We start from the raw sequence: 16,148 nt of genomic DNA on the forward strand, positions 1-16,148 counted from the left end.
CGGAGGTGGTAGAGAGGGCAAAATTCTGTGTGCGGTGGTGGGGAAGGGGGTAGGGGGAAGGAGGGGCAGGAGGATGTAGGAAACTTTACTCCGGGAGCTATATATCAAACCCAACCTTGCTGGCAGACAATAGTGATCACCAAGATAGCAGACGCCACCTAGTAAACATCAGGCTGGCTTGTGTGGAGCAAAAGGTGAGACTCATTTTGAGCAGTGGGGTCCCTCCCTTCACGCTCAATTACAGGAGCTGCTTTTGCACACAAAACATTCAAGCAACAATAATATCTGATATTTTCCTGGACCTACTGTAACAACGGAAAAAAGAAAGGCCGGAACTAAAGTGCAAAAGAAAGAAACTGTTTGGAGATAGGTCTGCTACAGTATAAACTTTTCCCTTTTTCTGGCTTACTGCTATAGCAAAGCCTGATGGTTGTCTTTGTAAAAAAACGTGTCTGTATCTAGGTCCCTGGCAGTGATTTGCCTCTGGGAGGGCCAGCAATCTATTTAATGACTCCATTGACGTCAATAGCATAACTGAAATACTTACTAACATGCATGATTCCAACTTTCAGGGGGGGCAGGGTGGATGGTGCTTCTCAGCAGTATGAAAACATGAACTGGAGTCAGCGCGGAGCGAACTCAACTCTTGAGGTTAGTGGAGGATGAGATGCAGCAGGTCTCACTGGGTCCCAGTAACACGAACAAAGAGTCATGCTAAATTTAGGAATTCAATTGAAATTACTCAAATAACTGTTCATGTGTAGGGTGATATTTTTGGCAATGTTTGTCCAAGGATAGCACATTAACTCTTTGCACTCTGCTGACTTGTGAATCCGTGGGGAGAATACTCCAACTTAATTTTAGACACATCTAGAATAATTGTAAATCCATATGGATAGGTCAGTGTTGCTGCTCTGGGGTACACTTTCACAAGAGAACTATGGAATCAAAAGCAATTCTTACTCAGCAGCCACTCGGGGAATTATTCTCAGATTTATTGAGGATTTTCTTGTGTACACAGCTTCCTCTCTTTATGTTGGCTACCAACACACCCAACGTGAGTGATTAAGCTATCAAAAAACTCAGGCCACACAGTATAAATAACACCAAAAAAAACCATTTTCCTTATATTTTTTCCTTGGTTTTATCCATTTCTTTCTTCTTATTCTTCTGTCTTTTCTTTCCCTTTATTTATTTATTTATTTCTTCTCCTTTTTCTATATTCTTTTTACATTTTTGGGGGGAGGTAGGGATTTCCTCCACTTCCTGTTTTATTGTGAGTGGTCACAGCCTTTGGTAATAGGATTGATTTTATTCCTATTTGCTCAGAAGTGTTGTAATCCTGTCCGACCGTTCTTGCTTAATGTAGAAACCAAGCACAGGTTTTGCTGAGGCCAGACTTCATTTCTAGTCATCTGACGTAGTTGAGCTCTCAGGCAGCTGTGTTTCCCAGAGCTATTCTACCTGTGGCTTCTGCTCACATCTCAGGCCCTTCATATTCTGCCAAAGTATGAGGACTGGAGCAAGAGGGCTTGCATGTTCTGAATTTCTTAGCATCTAAGATAACATACCACACTTTTCTTTCAGCAGACCCTGCAACTGGTACCCACACAAGAATACCTGGCAGCTTGTTCCAGAAATGGGAAGAGCCTGTCAAGTGAGGCTCTTCTGTTTTATCACCTGGTAGAGAGCTATTTCCTCCCCAAAATGGTCTGGATATATATTAGAAGAAGTGAATTCCATTACACTGAAAAAATTTGAGTTTATTGTTCACACTGGACAACCTAGAAAGCCCTATCCTATCCTTTCCTACTTCTCTGAGCAAAGTCTTTCCTTAAATTACATTCTAATTGATGGTGTTGAAAACCACAATAGACCAAGGTGGTGGATACTCAGGCTGGGGAAAGATAGTTTTTGTGTCTTCAGCATCTGGCCTTAGTTCCTCCAGACAAGTGGCTAGACAACTTGGTTAGGTGACTTGCAGTCATTTTGGATGACCTACAGACTTCCAGATTGTTCTTCATTACAGCTGATCTGTTACACGTGGTAATGGTCCTGCTCAATACATTAACTGGCAAGTTTCAGAACAAGAAAATTAGTACAGAACTCCCACAATGACTGCTAAAATACTGCATGTACGATATATATTACCACAAATTGAGATGCATATTTATTACTCATCGGTGTGGTCATTACAAGGCTTATTTCTCTGATCCTTTTGTAAAGCAAATATACTGTACACTGATCATTTATCTGCTCAGGCAATTCTTATTTTAACCACATATTTGTAGTCAGTACTGAAACGCAAGAGAGAGCAAGTATAGAATTGGGTAGGAGAAGTGAAGTAATTAGGCGCTTCTGTTTTCATCAGTTATCTTATTTTGCTGTTGAAAGTAATTTTGGGTCCTGAATATTGAGAATTATGTCAGTTTTTCATTTTGAATATGCACAGGTGACATAATACAAGTCCTTATTTTAAAATTCTGTTTCTTTTATCTTCCTTGTCCCCTTTTCTGTTTTTAGCTCTAATCATCAGATAGAGAAACTCTGGCATTCTTGCTTGAGAAAAGGCAACATGTGATACAAATTGAGATTCTCCTTAAACTCCATTTTTGACACCATCATGAGGATTTACTGTACCTTTCTCCTCAAACAGGAATCACATGGCTTCCACACTGTTTCTCTTCTTGAGTTTAAAATTCACCATTACCAATGGCAGGCAGGCATTTGACCTCTAGTGGCTAAAGAGCCACTTAGGACTCCTACATTCCTTGTTGGAGTTCCTGGGTTCCAGTCTCAGCCCCACTCCTCATTCTTGCTTTCTGTTAACGCAGGTCTTGGGAGACGGTATAGACGAGTCAAAGAGTCAGTTCCCTGCCACCCATTCGGAGACCTAGATTGAATTCCTGGTCACTATGGGTATTTGGAAAATGAATCACTCAATGGGAGCTATCTGTCCATCTTGTGTTCTATTAAAAAATAGAATAAAATAGTTTTCCAAAATTTTGAAACAAATCCCCCTTATTTTGATATTGCTTTCCAAAGCATGAAAATGACAACTTCCTAGATTTATCTGTTTTTGCTCAAAAGCTACATGAACACATTAGCATGGATAAACAGGTATAGCAAGTATTTCAAATTTATTTGAATTTTGATGCAATAACTGATTTTAATAGTAAAAAAAAAATCTCAGTTGAGCATTTCTCCTAACCATGGAGGAAGAAAATATTGCTGATTACTATAATTTAATTTTATGAGCCTTTCCCTTCAGACAAAAGTCTTAATTTTATGTGGTGATCCAGGTCAATTCAACATAAACCATCTTCTTGCTAGATGAAAGTAACTATGCTAATGTACCATGCATGATGGAACTAGTCGGTATGCTGCTTGATTTCAAGAGCCTAAGCCCCATGGACCAGATACACAATTCGCAGATGATTGTGCATTCTCGAATCAACTTTTCTCACAACACAGAAAAAGAGCAATGATGCCAAGTTAAAAAATGAATATGTCTTTGCAGTGGAGGAAAATTTTTATGCCTCTGGAAGAACTGAGAATAGCACTGGTTTAACAGGGAGAAAAAAAGGCATATCTGATTTGGAGATTTCCTTTAATCTCACATTCAGTATGTCAGTTAATGATTGATTTGTAAATGTAGCATTTTAACTACAGTTAAATACAAAAAAGGTACAAAAAAAAGTACAAATACTTTTCAAAGGCAAGTATATCTTCTTCCTTTATATGGCTTTAAAAAGAGAGAAGCCTTTTGAAAAAATTCGGATTTTTTCCTTCCTTTTCAAATTTGCTTCTATGAAAGAATACAATGACCTAAGTCAGTTAGGCCTTCCTAGCATACTAGGTTGTCAAATCTCTTTAGATTATTATGGACTTCTCGTGCCTTTTATCTTATATTTCAACTGAAATATGTAGGTTCAACTGCAGGACTGACAACTGAAAACCTGATCTTCTTATCATGAAAAATATTTTAATGTTACCCTCTGGTTTTCATTTCCGCTTGCTCTCAGCCATTTATTTTTCATTCCCCTTTAAAGTTTCTATTTAAGCACACCTCTTTGTCATATGCTGATAAATATTAAAATAACAGGAAAAATCTGCCCGGCTTATTTAAACTGATAATAAGAACAAAACACGGGATGTGTGTCTCCTCCTTCCTTTTCTGACTGTGGTCAAACGTTAAGAAGATTTTGAAACCTGTAGTTACGTAACAATTGGTATCACCACATTTTCTTCCCAATCTAAAGCCAGAATTCTTGTTTGCCACAAAAACAGATGGAAACAAATCACCTAAAAGGCATTGTGATCTCTTATTCCATTGTTTTAAAAGAATTTAGCTAAAGAATCTCGAGTTGCCAAGCTCTAGTTAACTTTGCCAATAATCACAAAATGATCTTTCCAACATCTTGAACTAATGAGCTCATTTATAGCACCATAAATATCTCATCTTCTAATGTTTGTCAATGTTTATTACAAGATTAAGAAAACATAGTCTAAATATTCAAATTGAAGTCAAAAGCATCTTAGTAAATGTGGCTAACAGGAATACCAGAAGCGATACTTCAGTAGCAGGCCAATTTGATGAAATGATAGGAGTTTCAAAACCAGCTCCTTTGATCTCTGAGTATATAACACCAGCAATAGCTTGAAGCGCTATAGTTTGTTTCCTTTTATAAAACTTCTAAAGGAAATAGTGCATCCAGCACAGCAAGGTTTTGAAGTTCACACATAGAATACTGTTTACTTTTTTCCTTTTCATATCAGAGGGCCCTAGAGTAAACTCACCTTGACTTTCTGTGTTTCTTTCACTTTTATTCTTATTCTCAATTTTCCTCATAAAAATATTTTTAAAAGCGTGTTCCATAAATACTTCAGAAGCCATGAGGCAGTGGAATCTATCGCCTCTGTTCCCTGCTTTTAGAAGTTTAGTTTCTACAACACTCTTTAGCACAAATGTATGACACTGGCATCAGAACACAACAGCTGTGTAAGGAAGATGACGAGAACAAAGTGAAGTGAACAGTATGCCGGAAGTGGGAAAGTATACTTGTCTATGCTCGGTGCTAGGCCAATCTGGTACAAGTCCAATTGTTTCGCCTATCGTTTGGTTGACATGTACTGCAGCGATCAGGACACAGGTTCAAGGTAGAGAATGCCATTTGGGCTTCAAACTGTCAACTGCTTGGTTGTGTCTTCTAACAAGGGAATTTACACTCAACACTTCTCCATGGTGTTCCTCATGGTGGTGTTTTCCCTCCTCAATGCTCAGAGCTTCATGAAGAGTGGATGGACTTAATGGTCCTAGAAGATGAGAGGGCAGGGGTTTTTAGAAAATACCTCTGAGAAACAGAGCTGGATGAGCTCCAAGAGAAATGATTTGTGACCTGGAAAAAATCTTGGTTTTCACACCTGGAAAGTATGTTTATTCAAGTGGGATCTTTGGTTGGCAGTCAGATGGAAACCACAAACAGACCGTCATCAGGCCAACATAGGGCATCTTGGGGTCTTTGAGGTTAGCTCTCCTAGAGTTCAGTGGGGTCAGCAAGCCAAGGTCAAGTCGCACTATTAATAAAGTTATACCTTTTGGTCTGTTTCTGAGAAGCAGCCTTACCACACATCTGTTACTTTCTGCAAGGTCAGGTGTACCATGGCCAAAGTCTTAACACTGCTTCTATTTGGTTTCATATGTAGTGAAGCAAATTTTAGTATGCCTTAGACAAAAGCCACCAAGAGATATACTTTCAAGGGCTGTAGTATGCAAACAAATGTCATCACTCTGAAGAAGTCTCAACCAGAGGCATATTTACGACCTTGGATCAATGAGGTGGACCTCATGGCATTGCCTACCTTGCAAGCTGGCTCTGGAGACTGGAGGCTGACTAGTCGCTGGGGATCTCCTGTGGAGACAGACAAGAGAAGGACTGAGTCTGGGTGTGCCATCCCTCAGCCCCCCCCATGATCACTGAGGAATTTTCTAGGCCACAAGGAGCTATCAAGTGACATAATGCTATCTCTGGAAGGCAGGCTGCTGTAACATGGGCAGATGACTGCAATTCTCTCACATCCAGATGGTCTGGAATTTCCCTCACACAGACTTGGGATGCTCCAGTTCTCCAGGAAGGAAGTTGTTTATTCCAGGTCCCCAGTCAGGACCTCTGTTTTAGGTTGTGCTGTTCCATGAGGCCCTTGGAAGAAGAGATCCTTTTTTGTCACTCCCTCCTAATTAGGCAATCCTAATCTCTCTGGGCAGTGCTACAGAAGAGATAAAGCCAGAGGGAGCCTTCTTCAGGATTTGCATTATTTTGTGCCTTAAGAAACTGAGACTCAGAGAGGTGTAATCATTCATCAGAGGTCACATAGCTCCTGGGAAGAGTGAATCATTTTGTCTAACTTAGGAAACAGTCTTCTCACAGAGGAACCGAGTTTTATTGCACATTAAACAAGCCTATGAATGTGAAGAATCAAGTGAATCAAACTCTGATCCTGGGATGGGCTCCAGAGTTTTTTTTTTTTTTTTTCTATGTTTGTGTATAAGTTCTCAGGTAGTACTGGTCCTGCAAGACTAGCGACCATATTCTCAGTGCCACTTGTATTAAGGACTCATAGGATATTAGAAATGAGCAGAAGAGTGGGATCCTAGGCCGTTGGTTCTCAAACACGAACAGGCATCAGTCACACTCATGCTGGCAGGCTGTTTATTTTCCTCAACCCTGAAGGGTCTATTTCAGTATTAAAAAAAAAAAAACCTTAGGAATCTATCCTTTTTTAATTCCTTTGTGACTTGCCATGCACAGGCAAGTTTGAGAAAGAAATCAAATGCCAAGTGACATAGAAAGGCCTGAAAAATGTTGCTGAAAAATATTCCCATGCTTGGGCTACATAATTGTTTTTTTTGAAGTTTCAATTGCTCCACATACATCTCTGATCCCTTCAGAATAATCTAACTTTTAGATAACAGACCTCATGGCTGCAGAGTTGAAGAACTGATTCTATATCCACCAGCAATTTACTAACAGGTTGATTCTAGGCAAGATTCTTTTATCCTTTATGGCTTGAAAGTTTTTATGTGTGTCAGGGAAAGGGAATGATAATGCAACGGATGCTTTCCTCTGCTAGTCATTGTGCTGGCTACTTCTGATCTTTTATTGAGAGCAGTAGCATCTATTTTCATGACAAGGAAAGTGCAGCTCTGAGGAGTTGAGAGACATACTGAAGCAAATATGATTTATTACTGACATAGTCAAGAATCATAGCTAAGGCTTCCTGAATTTTAAGTGAATGCTTTTCCTCACTATATATCTGTTGATAATTCCTGCTCTAATACTAAGGGTCATTTTTCACAGAATCTGAGATATTAAACTCCTAACTCCCTAGTTTGGCATTCAAAGTCCTTTTCCCTAGGGCCTCAAGACACTGTTTTCCAGGTTAACTGTTAGAACTTTTCCTGACATTTCATCTCAAATCACTAATTGATTGTGTGCTCTCATGAATTTTGCACTTCTTCTTTAAGCACTTTATCTTTGCAATTAAAATATGCTCTAATTGAAATTCAGTATATTACTCCTTAGATTCAATGTAAATTTTATTTGGGCAGGAAGCATTTGGTCACTACTGCGTCCCTGGCACTGAACATAACTTTATATGCTAAAAACTTTGTAAATACTTGTTGAATGAAATAATAAACAAATGAATGAGTGTGTGAAGCAAGGAAAGGACTTTGCCAAGACGCAACTTCATCACTTTTTTTCTTTTCCTGCTGTCCATTTTCTGCCATTAATCAGATCATTCCTCTGATGTACTGTACATACATATCACCTACATTTCCAAGGACTGTTGCTATTTTGTCCAAAGGATGCCATAATGTCAGCTTAAAACTGCCTCTCCTTGAATCTCCCATGATGTTTTATTTGTTCCTTTAGGGTCATTTTTCCATGTTAGAAGTCAAATGGACATCTGTTATCTCAGTCTGAGTCTCTCATGGCAGAATCTAGCCCTTCATGAGCTCTGCCAATATGCCTGGTGAATAGTATGGACTCCAAAAGTGTGCACAGAGTGTGAGTGATTGGAGGGACAAAATGATCAACCTGAATGAATGATCTGTTTCTTTTCCATAAACACTCTTGGTTCTATGTTACTGCTTACTATTCCCTGAACACATTGTACTGTCTTGTTGCTATACACATTTCAGGCAGTTGAGTGCTTCCTTCGTGATTTAAGTGACTAATTTTTTTCACCTGTTCCAGGACTCAACACAGCCATCAGGGGTGCAGTGGATAACCCTCATGCTATATAGTATCTAATGCTTCTCCTCTGAAGCCCTTCTCAAGTCATATTTCAATTCCCATTTTCATATCTGTTTCCTCAATTTATCTGTGGCAAATTTAGCCTAAGACTGAAGCATACATATTATTGGCATAATACTTGGTATGACATAGATATTGAATACATGTTCAGCATTGGCTTAATCACATATTTTCAGTGCATCTTTTCCTGAACCCTAAATGCAAGTTTTGTATGAGAAACTGAATTTAGAGACCAAAAATATTGGAAATTCCCGTTTTCATAGCAGCATGGCTACAAACAATAATTGATTCACTTAATTGTTTCTTTTGGGGGCGGTAAGAGCATGAATTAGAAAAATCCCTACAGTTCAGATGTTAATTTTGAAAATATGACTTTATTTAGAGTTGCTGATTAGTAAAAGCAACCCTGGAAGGGACTATGTTTATTAATGTCATCACTTACTACTGATGCCTGGTACAAAGAAGCAGCTCTACACATATAAAATATGTGAGTGACTTTTGGAGGGTACATTGCTTATAGGACATGAGAATATCAACTAAAAAGTGCAAAGATTGTCAAAGGAAAATAAGATAAGTTACCTACTTTCCAATGGGTCCCTACTTACAGAAAAGGCATAAGAAATTGTATACCTGAGTGCTGGGAATGGCAACAGAAATTGTGGGGATAATACAGCCACAGACGTTAATGCTTTCCATCCCTGAACAGCACACTGAAGAAAGAAGTGGTCTATGAATAAGAATACGGGAATCTTAATCCTGGCTCTGATCCCTTCCAACTGTTTTGCTTTAGGCAGCCCATTGAGCATTGTTGGTTTCTTCCTCACTTAGAGAAAGAAGGCAGAAATTAACATCTACTGCTGATTTACAATGTGCCGGGTCCTGTTGGTAGGGTTTTACTTACATTTTCCCATTTATTTGAGGAAATTTGGCCAGGCACTTTTCAACTCCGAATGCCCAAGATTTTATGATTCTCAGCTAATTTAAATCCCATGCCAAAGTACATAAAGCAATGAAAGACACTTTAGATATAGGCTGAAAAAAATTAAGTGGTTATTAATACCTTCCAAAGATTACATGCGTGTTGATTAACTTATGCTCAGCCAAGTGTTGAAGCAAAGATGTTATATGATTTACTGATAGCCACAGGTGATTCTCCTGTTATTGCTAAGACCACCCTGAACGATTAAGGATGAGGTCCCTTTCCTCACCGCCCATTTTTGGTTACAGACTGCTGTGTGTTGGGCACTTTCACTCATAAACCACCTTATTACTCCACTGGTGGATTGGAAACCAGCAAATGCTTTAGGGATGTTTATATGAATTAACAACTCCAAATGAAAGCTGTATTTTCAAAGTAATGTCGATGACAAAGGAGATGTAGTTAGTTGCAGCCAAGGAAATAAGGGCCCAATCAAGCATCCTTCTGTGGGACACTTTAGGGAGGTGCAAGGAAACCACCTCAACAAGAATTTTGAAATTTGCACCCCTTGTGTGGTAAAGCTCAGACAATAGACTACTTTTATCCACAGAAAGGGGCCAGAAGATAAAAGGAATGTTAACTCATGAGAAGTGTAGTTCTATGTGGGAGTTCCTTTTCATGCAACAAACCATACTATCTGGATGTCTCATGAAAATCACTCCAAGGACACAATTATCTCTTAGAAGCTACATTCAAGGCAGGGAGTGGCATCCTGGAGCCCAAGTCAAATAACTTAGAAAGTAAATTCTGAGTAAAAATGTAGCAGAGTGAGGAGTCAGTTGTTACATTCCCTCCTGGTAAATATTCTTATCTTCAGTTCCTTCTGATAAATTGTTTAGTTATCTGAGGACACTGACTATCTAGGAATACAGGGGAGTGAATTAAATGTACTCTCTGCCATGTTGTCCCATTTTGGCTGAAACCCATCCTCCAGCTCTCAGCCTGAACTAAACCAAGGCCTTCGTAGTTGCCCAAAGTGAAGTGCTGTTGCTGAATGTAACCTGTCTTCAGTTTGTACTGATTAATGTTAGCTACAAGGAAGTGCTTGTAATCAGTAATCATATAGATTGGCATATGGATATAGATGCCAGTAATATCATAAGAGGCAACTCCTTTACAATTAATTGTATATGCATGGTTGCTTTGGCTTAAAGATGACTTAAAAGGCCACAGTGTGAGGATGTACTATGGGTCTCTTCTGCACATACAAATCATGTTTTGAAGATACATTGTTCTTGAAAGTCCAAGTGCTCAAAAACACCAAAGATTGTGGAAAGAGCTGATTCTTAAAAAGTGGCTTTTGCTGTTAATAAGCAAGATCAATTAAGCTCATGTTAACTAATCAGAAAAACACATGCCTTGACACAGTTTCTCTAAGAGGCTGTGATGCAGTGGTTCTGAGACATTCCATGCTAAAGGGGTTGTTTAATTCTTTCCTTAATCATTCCATCACCCTTATCCCAGCTTCCACTCTGGTCCAGAAGTTCTCCCTCAAATTTAATTCCTGAAAACATTAGCAATGTCTCTGCATTCAGGATTTTTGATCTTCATCTATTCCTTAAGTTCCTATTAAAAATTCTTCTATCCAAAGCCTTCTGGGAACTTCCTCCCATCACCCAGAGGACTTAGCACGATAAACGGGAGGGAACCTGCAATGCAAGTCAGGATGTCATGTTTCATGTGTGGCTTTTCTGCTTTCTGGAAATGGTATGGCAAATGCAATCACTGAATCTCCCTAAGTTTTGTTTGATTTTGCAGTGGAGTTACCAATACCTCTGTATGAACATGATTTATGATGATTGCAACACTTTGAAAATCTCAAAGTGTTCGACTACCTCTTGATTCAGCCAGAGAAATATAACCATCAATTATAGTAGTCCACACTGACTGTGCTGCATTGTATCTTAGGTCTTCTTCGCAAATATCAACTCCTTTAGCCCCAGCAATAGCCCTATTTTGTGGAACAGGAAACTGAGATACAGAGAGGGTAATTAGCTTGCTTGACTATATAATTGACAGGTGCCAAAAGTGTGCCTGCAAGTGTGTGTCAAGAGGCCTTATTCTGCAAAAAAGAAAAGACTGGTATAGAGAAGAAGCACACTTTCCTAAATACTTGCTAGTTCTTATTTCAGTACAAATTTCTTCAGAAATTCAAAAGTATGATACAACTCAAATTATGTATCAGGTATTCTGATAGCTCTGGAAACTGAAAGAAAGTTAAACACATTGGACACACTGTGGTGGACAGGAATCCAAATGAGTGCTGTGAGGTTGGCAGAGTGCTTTGGGACCAAACAAAACAAAACAAACAAACAAAAAACACAGGCCCATTCAGCCAGCCCTGGTGGGATCAGGAAAAGTAACTTGGAGAACATGATCTCAGAGATGAGTCACAAGAACAATCGGGATTTGGCTAAGCAGACACTGCCAGGTGGAAAGAGACATTTTAGAGACAATGGCAAATCTATAATTAGGATGGAAAAAGAGAGAGTGCAGGGGAAAACTAGACCACAGTTGATGAACATAATCCTCTGTGGCTAGAGACCTGATCTGATGTTCAGCACTATAAGCCCAGGTGCTTTCTAATGTATGCCCTGAATGGCAAAGAATTTGTCTGTTTCAGTCACTGTTATGTTGCCAGTACCTGGTGCGTGGTAGATGCTCAGGAAATATTTGTTATATGCATATTACATATATGAATGAATGAACAGTGAATGCTAAACAAATAATTTAAGGTGAATGAATTGATGAAAGAATTACAGGAATAATACTCTAAAAGGGGCTGAGATGGGCTTCTCAATGTCATGCACACATTCAGTGTCCCATAACTGAGAGATCTGGGGCTTTGGACTTTGTATTTCCTTTGATTTTAGAATATTTGACTGTATATTTTTGGGTTAGAACCCAAATCTAAACATGAAATTTATAGCTGTTCCACATACACTTTGCACAAAATGGTCTGAAGATAATTCTGTATGATTTTGTTATGCATCTGCATTTTGACTAGAACATGTCATAGGAGATCAGTGTGAATTTTCCCGCTTGTGGTATCACATCAGAGTTCAGAAAGCATTTTGAATTTTTGATTTTTGCAGATTTTCAGATTAAGAATTTTCAATCTATGTATTATATCAAGTATAATAAAATATAATACTGTCAGTTGAATCTGGCTTATGAATTGCCTTGGGAGTCAGGCATTAGCAATTAAACTTTGTCGTCACTCTAAGTGTGAACTACTACAGGCCTGCCAGCCTCAAAGTGATATGTGAGAAAGTTCACTGAGACCAAGGTTGGATGATAGGTTAGAGGGGAATCAATGAGGGGAAAGACTGTGACTGAGTGTGCCAAAAAAGGCTTAGTGATTAGCCACTGGATGATGAAAGAAAGGTAAGTATTCAAAGCGGGATGAACTCCCCTTTCAACTTTTTAGGTATGCTATCAAAATTTGGATGAAGCAAAACAGGACTGATAAACATTCATAGAAAGTGCAGGGATAGAATATTGCAGAGTTGGCACTGGCTGTCCCATCAGGACGAAGAGGTTTGACTCCCATGTGCTTATGGCATGGTTGTTAGCAAGTGAGCAGGTTCCAGGTCCTGAGGGCTATGGTTTTGCCTTCTGTGAAAGAAGGAGGTTGAATCAATGTACCAAGTGCTTCTCCATCTTCTCTTTCCAGCATCTTTTTTATTATCTGGTTTCTATTATTATTTTTAAACATGCAAATGAGCAAACTGCATGGCACTTAGATTAGGTCCCATAGTCTGGATTTATTTTGGAGGAGGCATTTACTGAGGCATTATCAAGTACCAACCCTTCTTAATACAGATCAAGAGACTAAGGATCAACAAAGCCAGCTGCAATGATCAAGATTATACAGTTAGTTGGGGGCAGAGGCAAAGAACAGCTGTCTCATATTCAGCAAACTGCATAAATCTGTTTATATATTATCAAAAAGTATGCAACTTGGACTTGAACACTTTGGCCCCTTTATCTTTAATTGTACATGTCTGAATTCATTGATAACACATTCAAAATACTTATAACAGAATTTATGATCACTATTAGCAAAACTAGCAAATATCAGTCAATAACACAAAATCCTTGTTTCATTTTCTTTTCATTTGTCAAACGCTGTATTAAAAGTTACAGATAAAAAGCTTAATAAGATCTAGACTAGATAATTCCTGACTTTTTAGCAGTTCCAAAACACCATAGATACTCCACTCTATTTTCATTGTGTATCTAAATACAGCTGCAGGACAAATTTTGATGCAATTGCTGTAAAGTGCTTTTTTTGTAAATTCTGTTCAATCTCTTTTGCCTTTAAGGAAGTGATTCTTTACACAACATCGGTACTTACTTGTTGGTTGTTCCATGAAGGTTGGTCAGTAGAGTGAAGTTGTTTCTAACACTTCGCAAGCTGGCAAGGACCTATGAGGAAAATGTTTCAATAGTTAGTTAGGGACCAAAGGAGGAAACAAGTGGGCAGGTCAGAGACCACACTTAGAAACCACACCCAGGGTCAGAGTGAGAGCAAGCCAGGAGCAGCAATGACACATACCTGAGCAAAAGGAGTTACAATCAAGTCATCGCCATGTCTGGTGAGAAGAAAGAAGAAAACATTTAAAGATGCACTTGAATTATAACTCTAACATATAAACTATAATATTAAACGTCATCCATGTCAGCAACACAAATGTCAAACAAGTCTTTTTACTTGTATTCAACAATTAAGCTTATGGGGATCTGAGCGCTTGAAAGGAAAAACACCAGGTTCATGACTCCTGTATTTATAGGGACTACACATAAAAGCTTTTGGAAGTAAGTCTATATCCTCAGGGTATAGTCTCATTAAATAGCAGGCCCGAAGTGCTGTAATTCAAAGCAACTAGTGGATTTTGGTTGTCAGAGCCAGGAAATTCAAAGGGAGGGTTGCTCAAAGGCACACATAGAGTTGGAAAAAATGGTATAACAGTGTGGATAAAGGTTAACTTTGGATTTCCTGGATTTTGTTGATTTGAACCACAGCTTTAATGCCACTTAAACACAGATTTCTGTCTGGGAATCCCATTACTTTTTGTTTTTAATATAACTTTTTTCTTAAAGTACCCAAGGAAAGCTTTTGATGGGAGTGTAAAGTCTGCAACCATGCTAGTGCCACTGATTTTGTTCCAAAGAGTTGACTAAATTGTTATGTAAATCTGTGTTTAGGAAAAGACGAAAATGATTTCAGAAGTGCACTGTCTCCTTTCATGGCATAGGCTTCAGTAAATCTACCGAAGCTCACATTCAGCAAGCTCTCTTTTGAAGATATTAAAACACATGTTGGCCTGTACTTGGGTCACAGAATTGTGCCAACTTTCTACAATAGTGTGAAAATTTAACAGCAGTATAGAAGCTTGTGACAATGACCTTTTGTTAGTCTATTCTCCCTTTTCTGTCCTCATAATGCCCTCATAATGAATGTGGTGCCATATTTGTTAGCTGTGTGGGGATAACTGATAATTATGGAAAGCCTGCCCTACAGCAGGCATTATGTGAGGCCAGGAAATCCAGACCTCTTTTTCTAATTTAGGCATTTGACATGGGGTCTTAGTTAAATACTTGATTTAATTTAATTTTTTTTATCTTTTTGAAAGGCAGTACAAGAGAGAAGGAGAGACAGAGATCTATTGGTTCACTCCCCAATAGCCACAATGGTGTTGAACCATGCCAAAGCCAGAAGTCTGTAACTCAATCCAGGCCTCACTCACGGGTGGCAAGAACCCATGCACATGGACCATCTTTCACTACCTCCCAGGATATATCAGCCAAAAGATGCATTGGAAGTAGAGGAGCTGGAACCTGAACTGGAGTTCCAAAGCGGGATACAGTCATTCAGAAATGGCTACCTAACATTCTGAACCAGAACTCCCATCCTGGGGTCTTGATTCATAGGATATTTTCATTTCCACTTACTCTTCCTTTAATTTAACTTAGCAAACTTTTGCGTGCTTACTTTGAATGATAATTCAATGAGTGATCTATGATTACTGTATGCCAGACCCAGTGCTAAACACTTGATTTGTATTATTTTGGTGAATTCTTACAACAATGTTGTGAGGCAGTTATGATTAATATTCCCATTTTGAAGATGACATCAAGTTTGCTTAGCACATGAATAGTAAGTGAAAGAGTTGAGGCTGTCTGATGCTCCAAATCTATGCTTTCAGGTACTAGGCTTTACATTCCATGCTGATACCACATAACTGACAAAGCAAATTGTACACAATTCAAAATTCTTGAAATTTAAATGTAATTGGAGAGGCAGAAAAATGTTAAAAACTCTGCCAGAGACATTGAAAATATAGAACAAGCAATACAAACAATGGATACTGAATGGTGTCAAGAAAGAGGTTAATTTCAGATCAGAGAGAGGAGTAGTACAACTTTAAAGGGCCAAGTCCAACAAGGCAGGTATAGTAGTTGTTACCAATGACAAGAATGGTAAAGCAGAGTCACAGAAATGGGGAAGAACTTGAATGAGGTTACCTAGACGTTGGGTCAGCTTAGGTGGAGCTGGGCATGTTAAATGTAGATATTTGTAAAGGAAAAGCCTGGAGTGTCTCCACACATACATTATGGATAGTTTAGACAGAGATCATAGAATTGGGCTTAAGTCAGTAGGCAGAAATTAGCTAGAACAGGATTTTAGTGAGATGAAAAGTGAGAAATATTTTTAGAACACAAAATGTCTATAAATATAATTATGCATATGCAAGAACGTGAGAATTATGTGACTACAATGAGCTAATAGTGAAATGGTTGCTGTCAACTTGCAGTGGCAGGGAGCTTTCTTGAGAGGGACATTG

The 16,148-nt window shown here is 38.7% G+C and overlaps 1 protein-coding gene across 4 annotated transcripts in view; it reads right to left on the minus strand.

Annotated features, from left to right (window-relative positions):
* The window catches only part of PDE4B (phosphodiesterase 4B), a 449,962-nt gene that overhangs the window by 100,982 nt on the left and 332,832 nt on the right, over positions 1–16,148 (minus strand). For all 4 annotated transcript variants that reach the window (XM_040978410.1, XM_040978413.1, XM_040978412.1 and 1 more), the window contains 3 exons: positions 13,859–13,895; positions 13,658–13,728; positions 5,863–5,912 (listed from right to left, as the gene is read on the minus strand). In XM_040978410.1, the coding sequence (XP_040834344.1) occupies positions 5,863–5,912; positions 13,658–13,728; positions 13,859–13,895 (158 nt within the window). The remainder of the gene's footprint in view (positions 1–5,862; positions 5,913–13,657; positions 13,729–13,858; positions 13,896–16,148) is intronic.

The sequence above is a fragment of the Ochotona curzoniae genome, unplaced genomic scaffold (assembly GCF_017591425.1).
Source record: "Ochotona curzoniae isolate NIBS_2020 unplaced genomic scaffold, NIBS_Ocur_1.0 contig_291, whole genome shotgun sequence".
NCBI lineage: Eukaryota > Metazoa > Chordata > Mammalia > Lagomorpha > Ochotonidae > Ochotona > Ochotona curzoniae.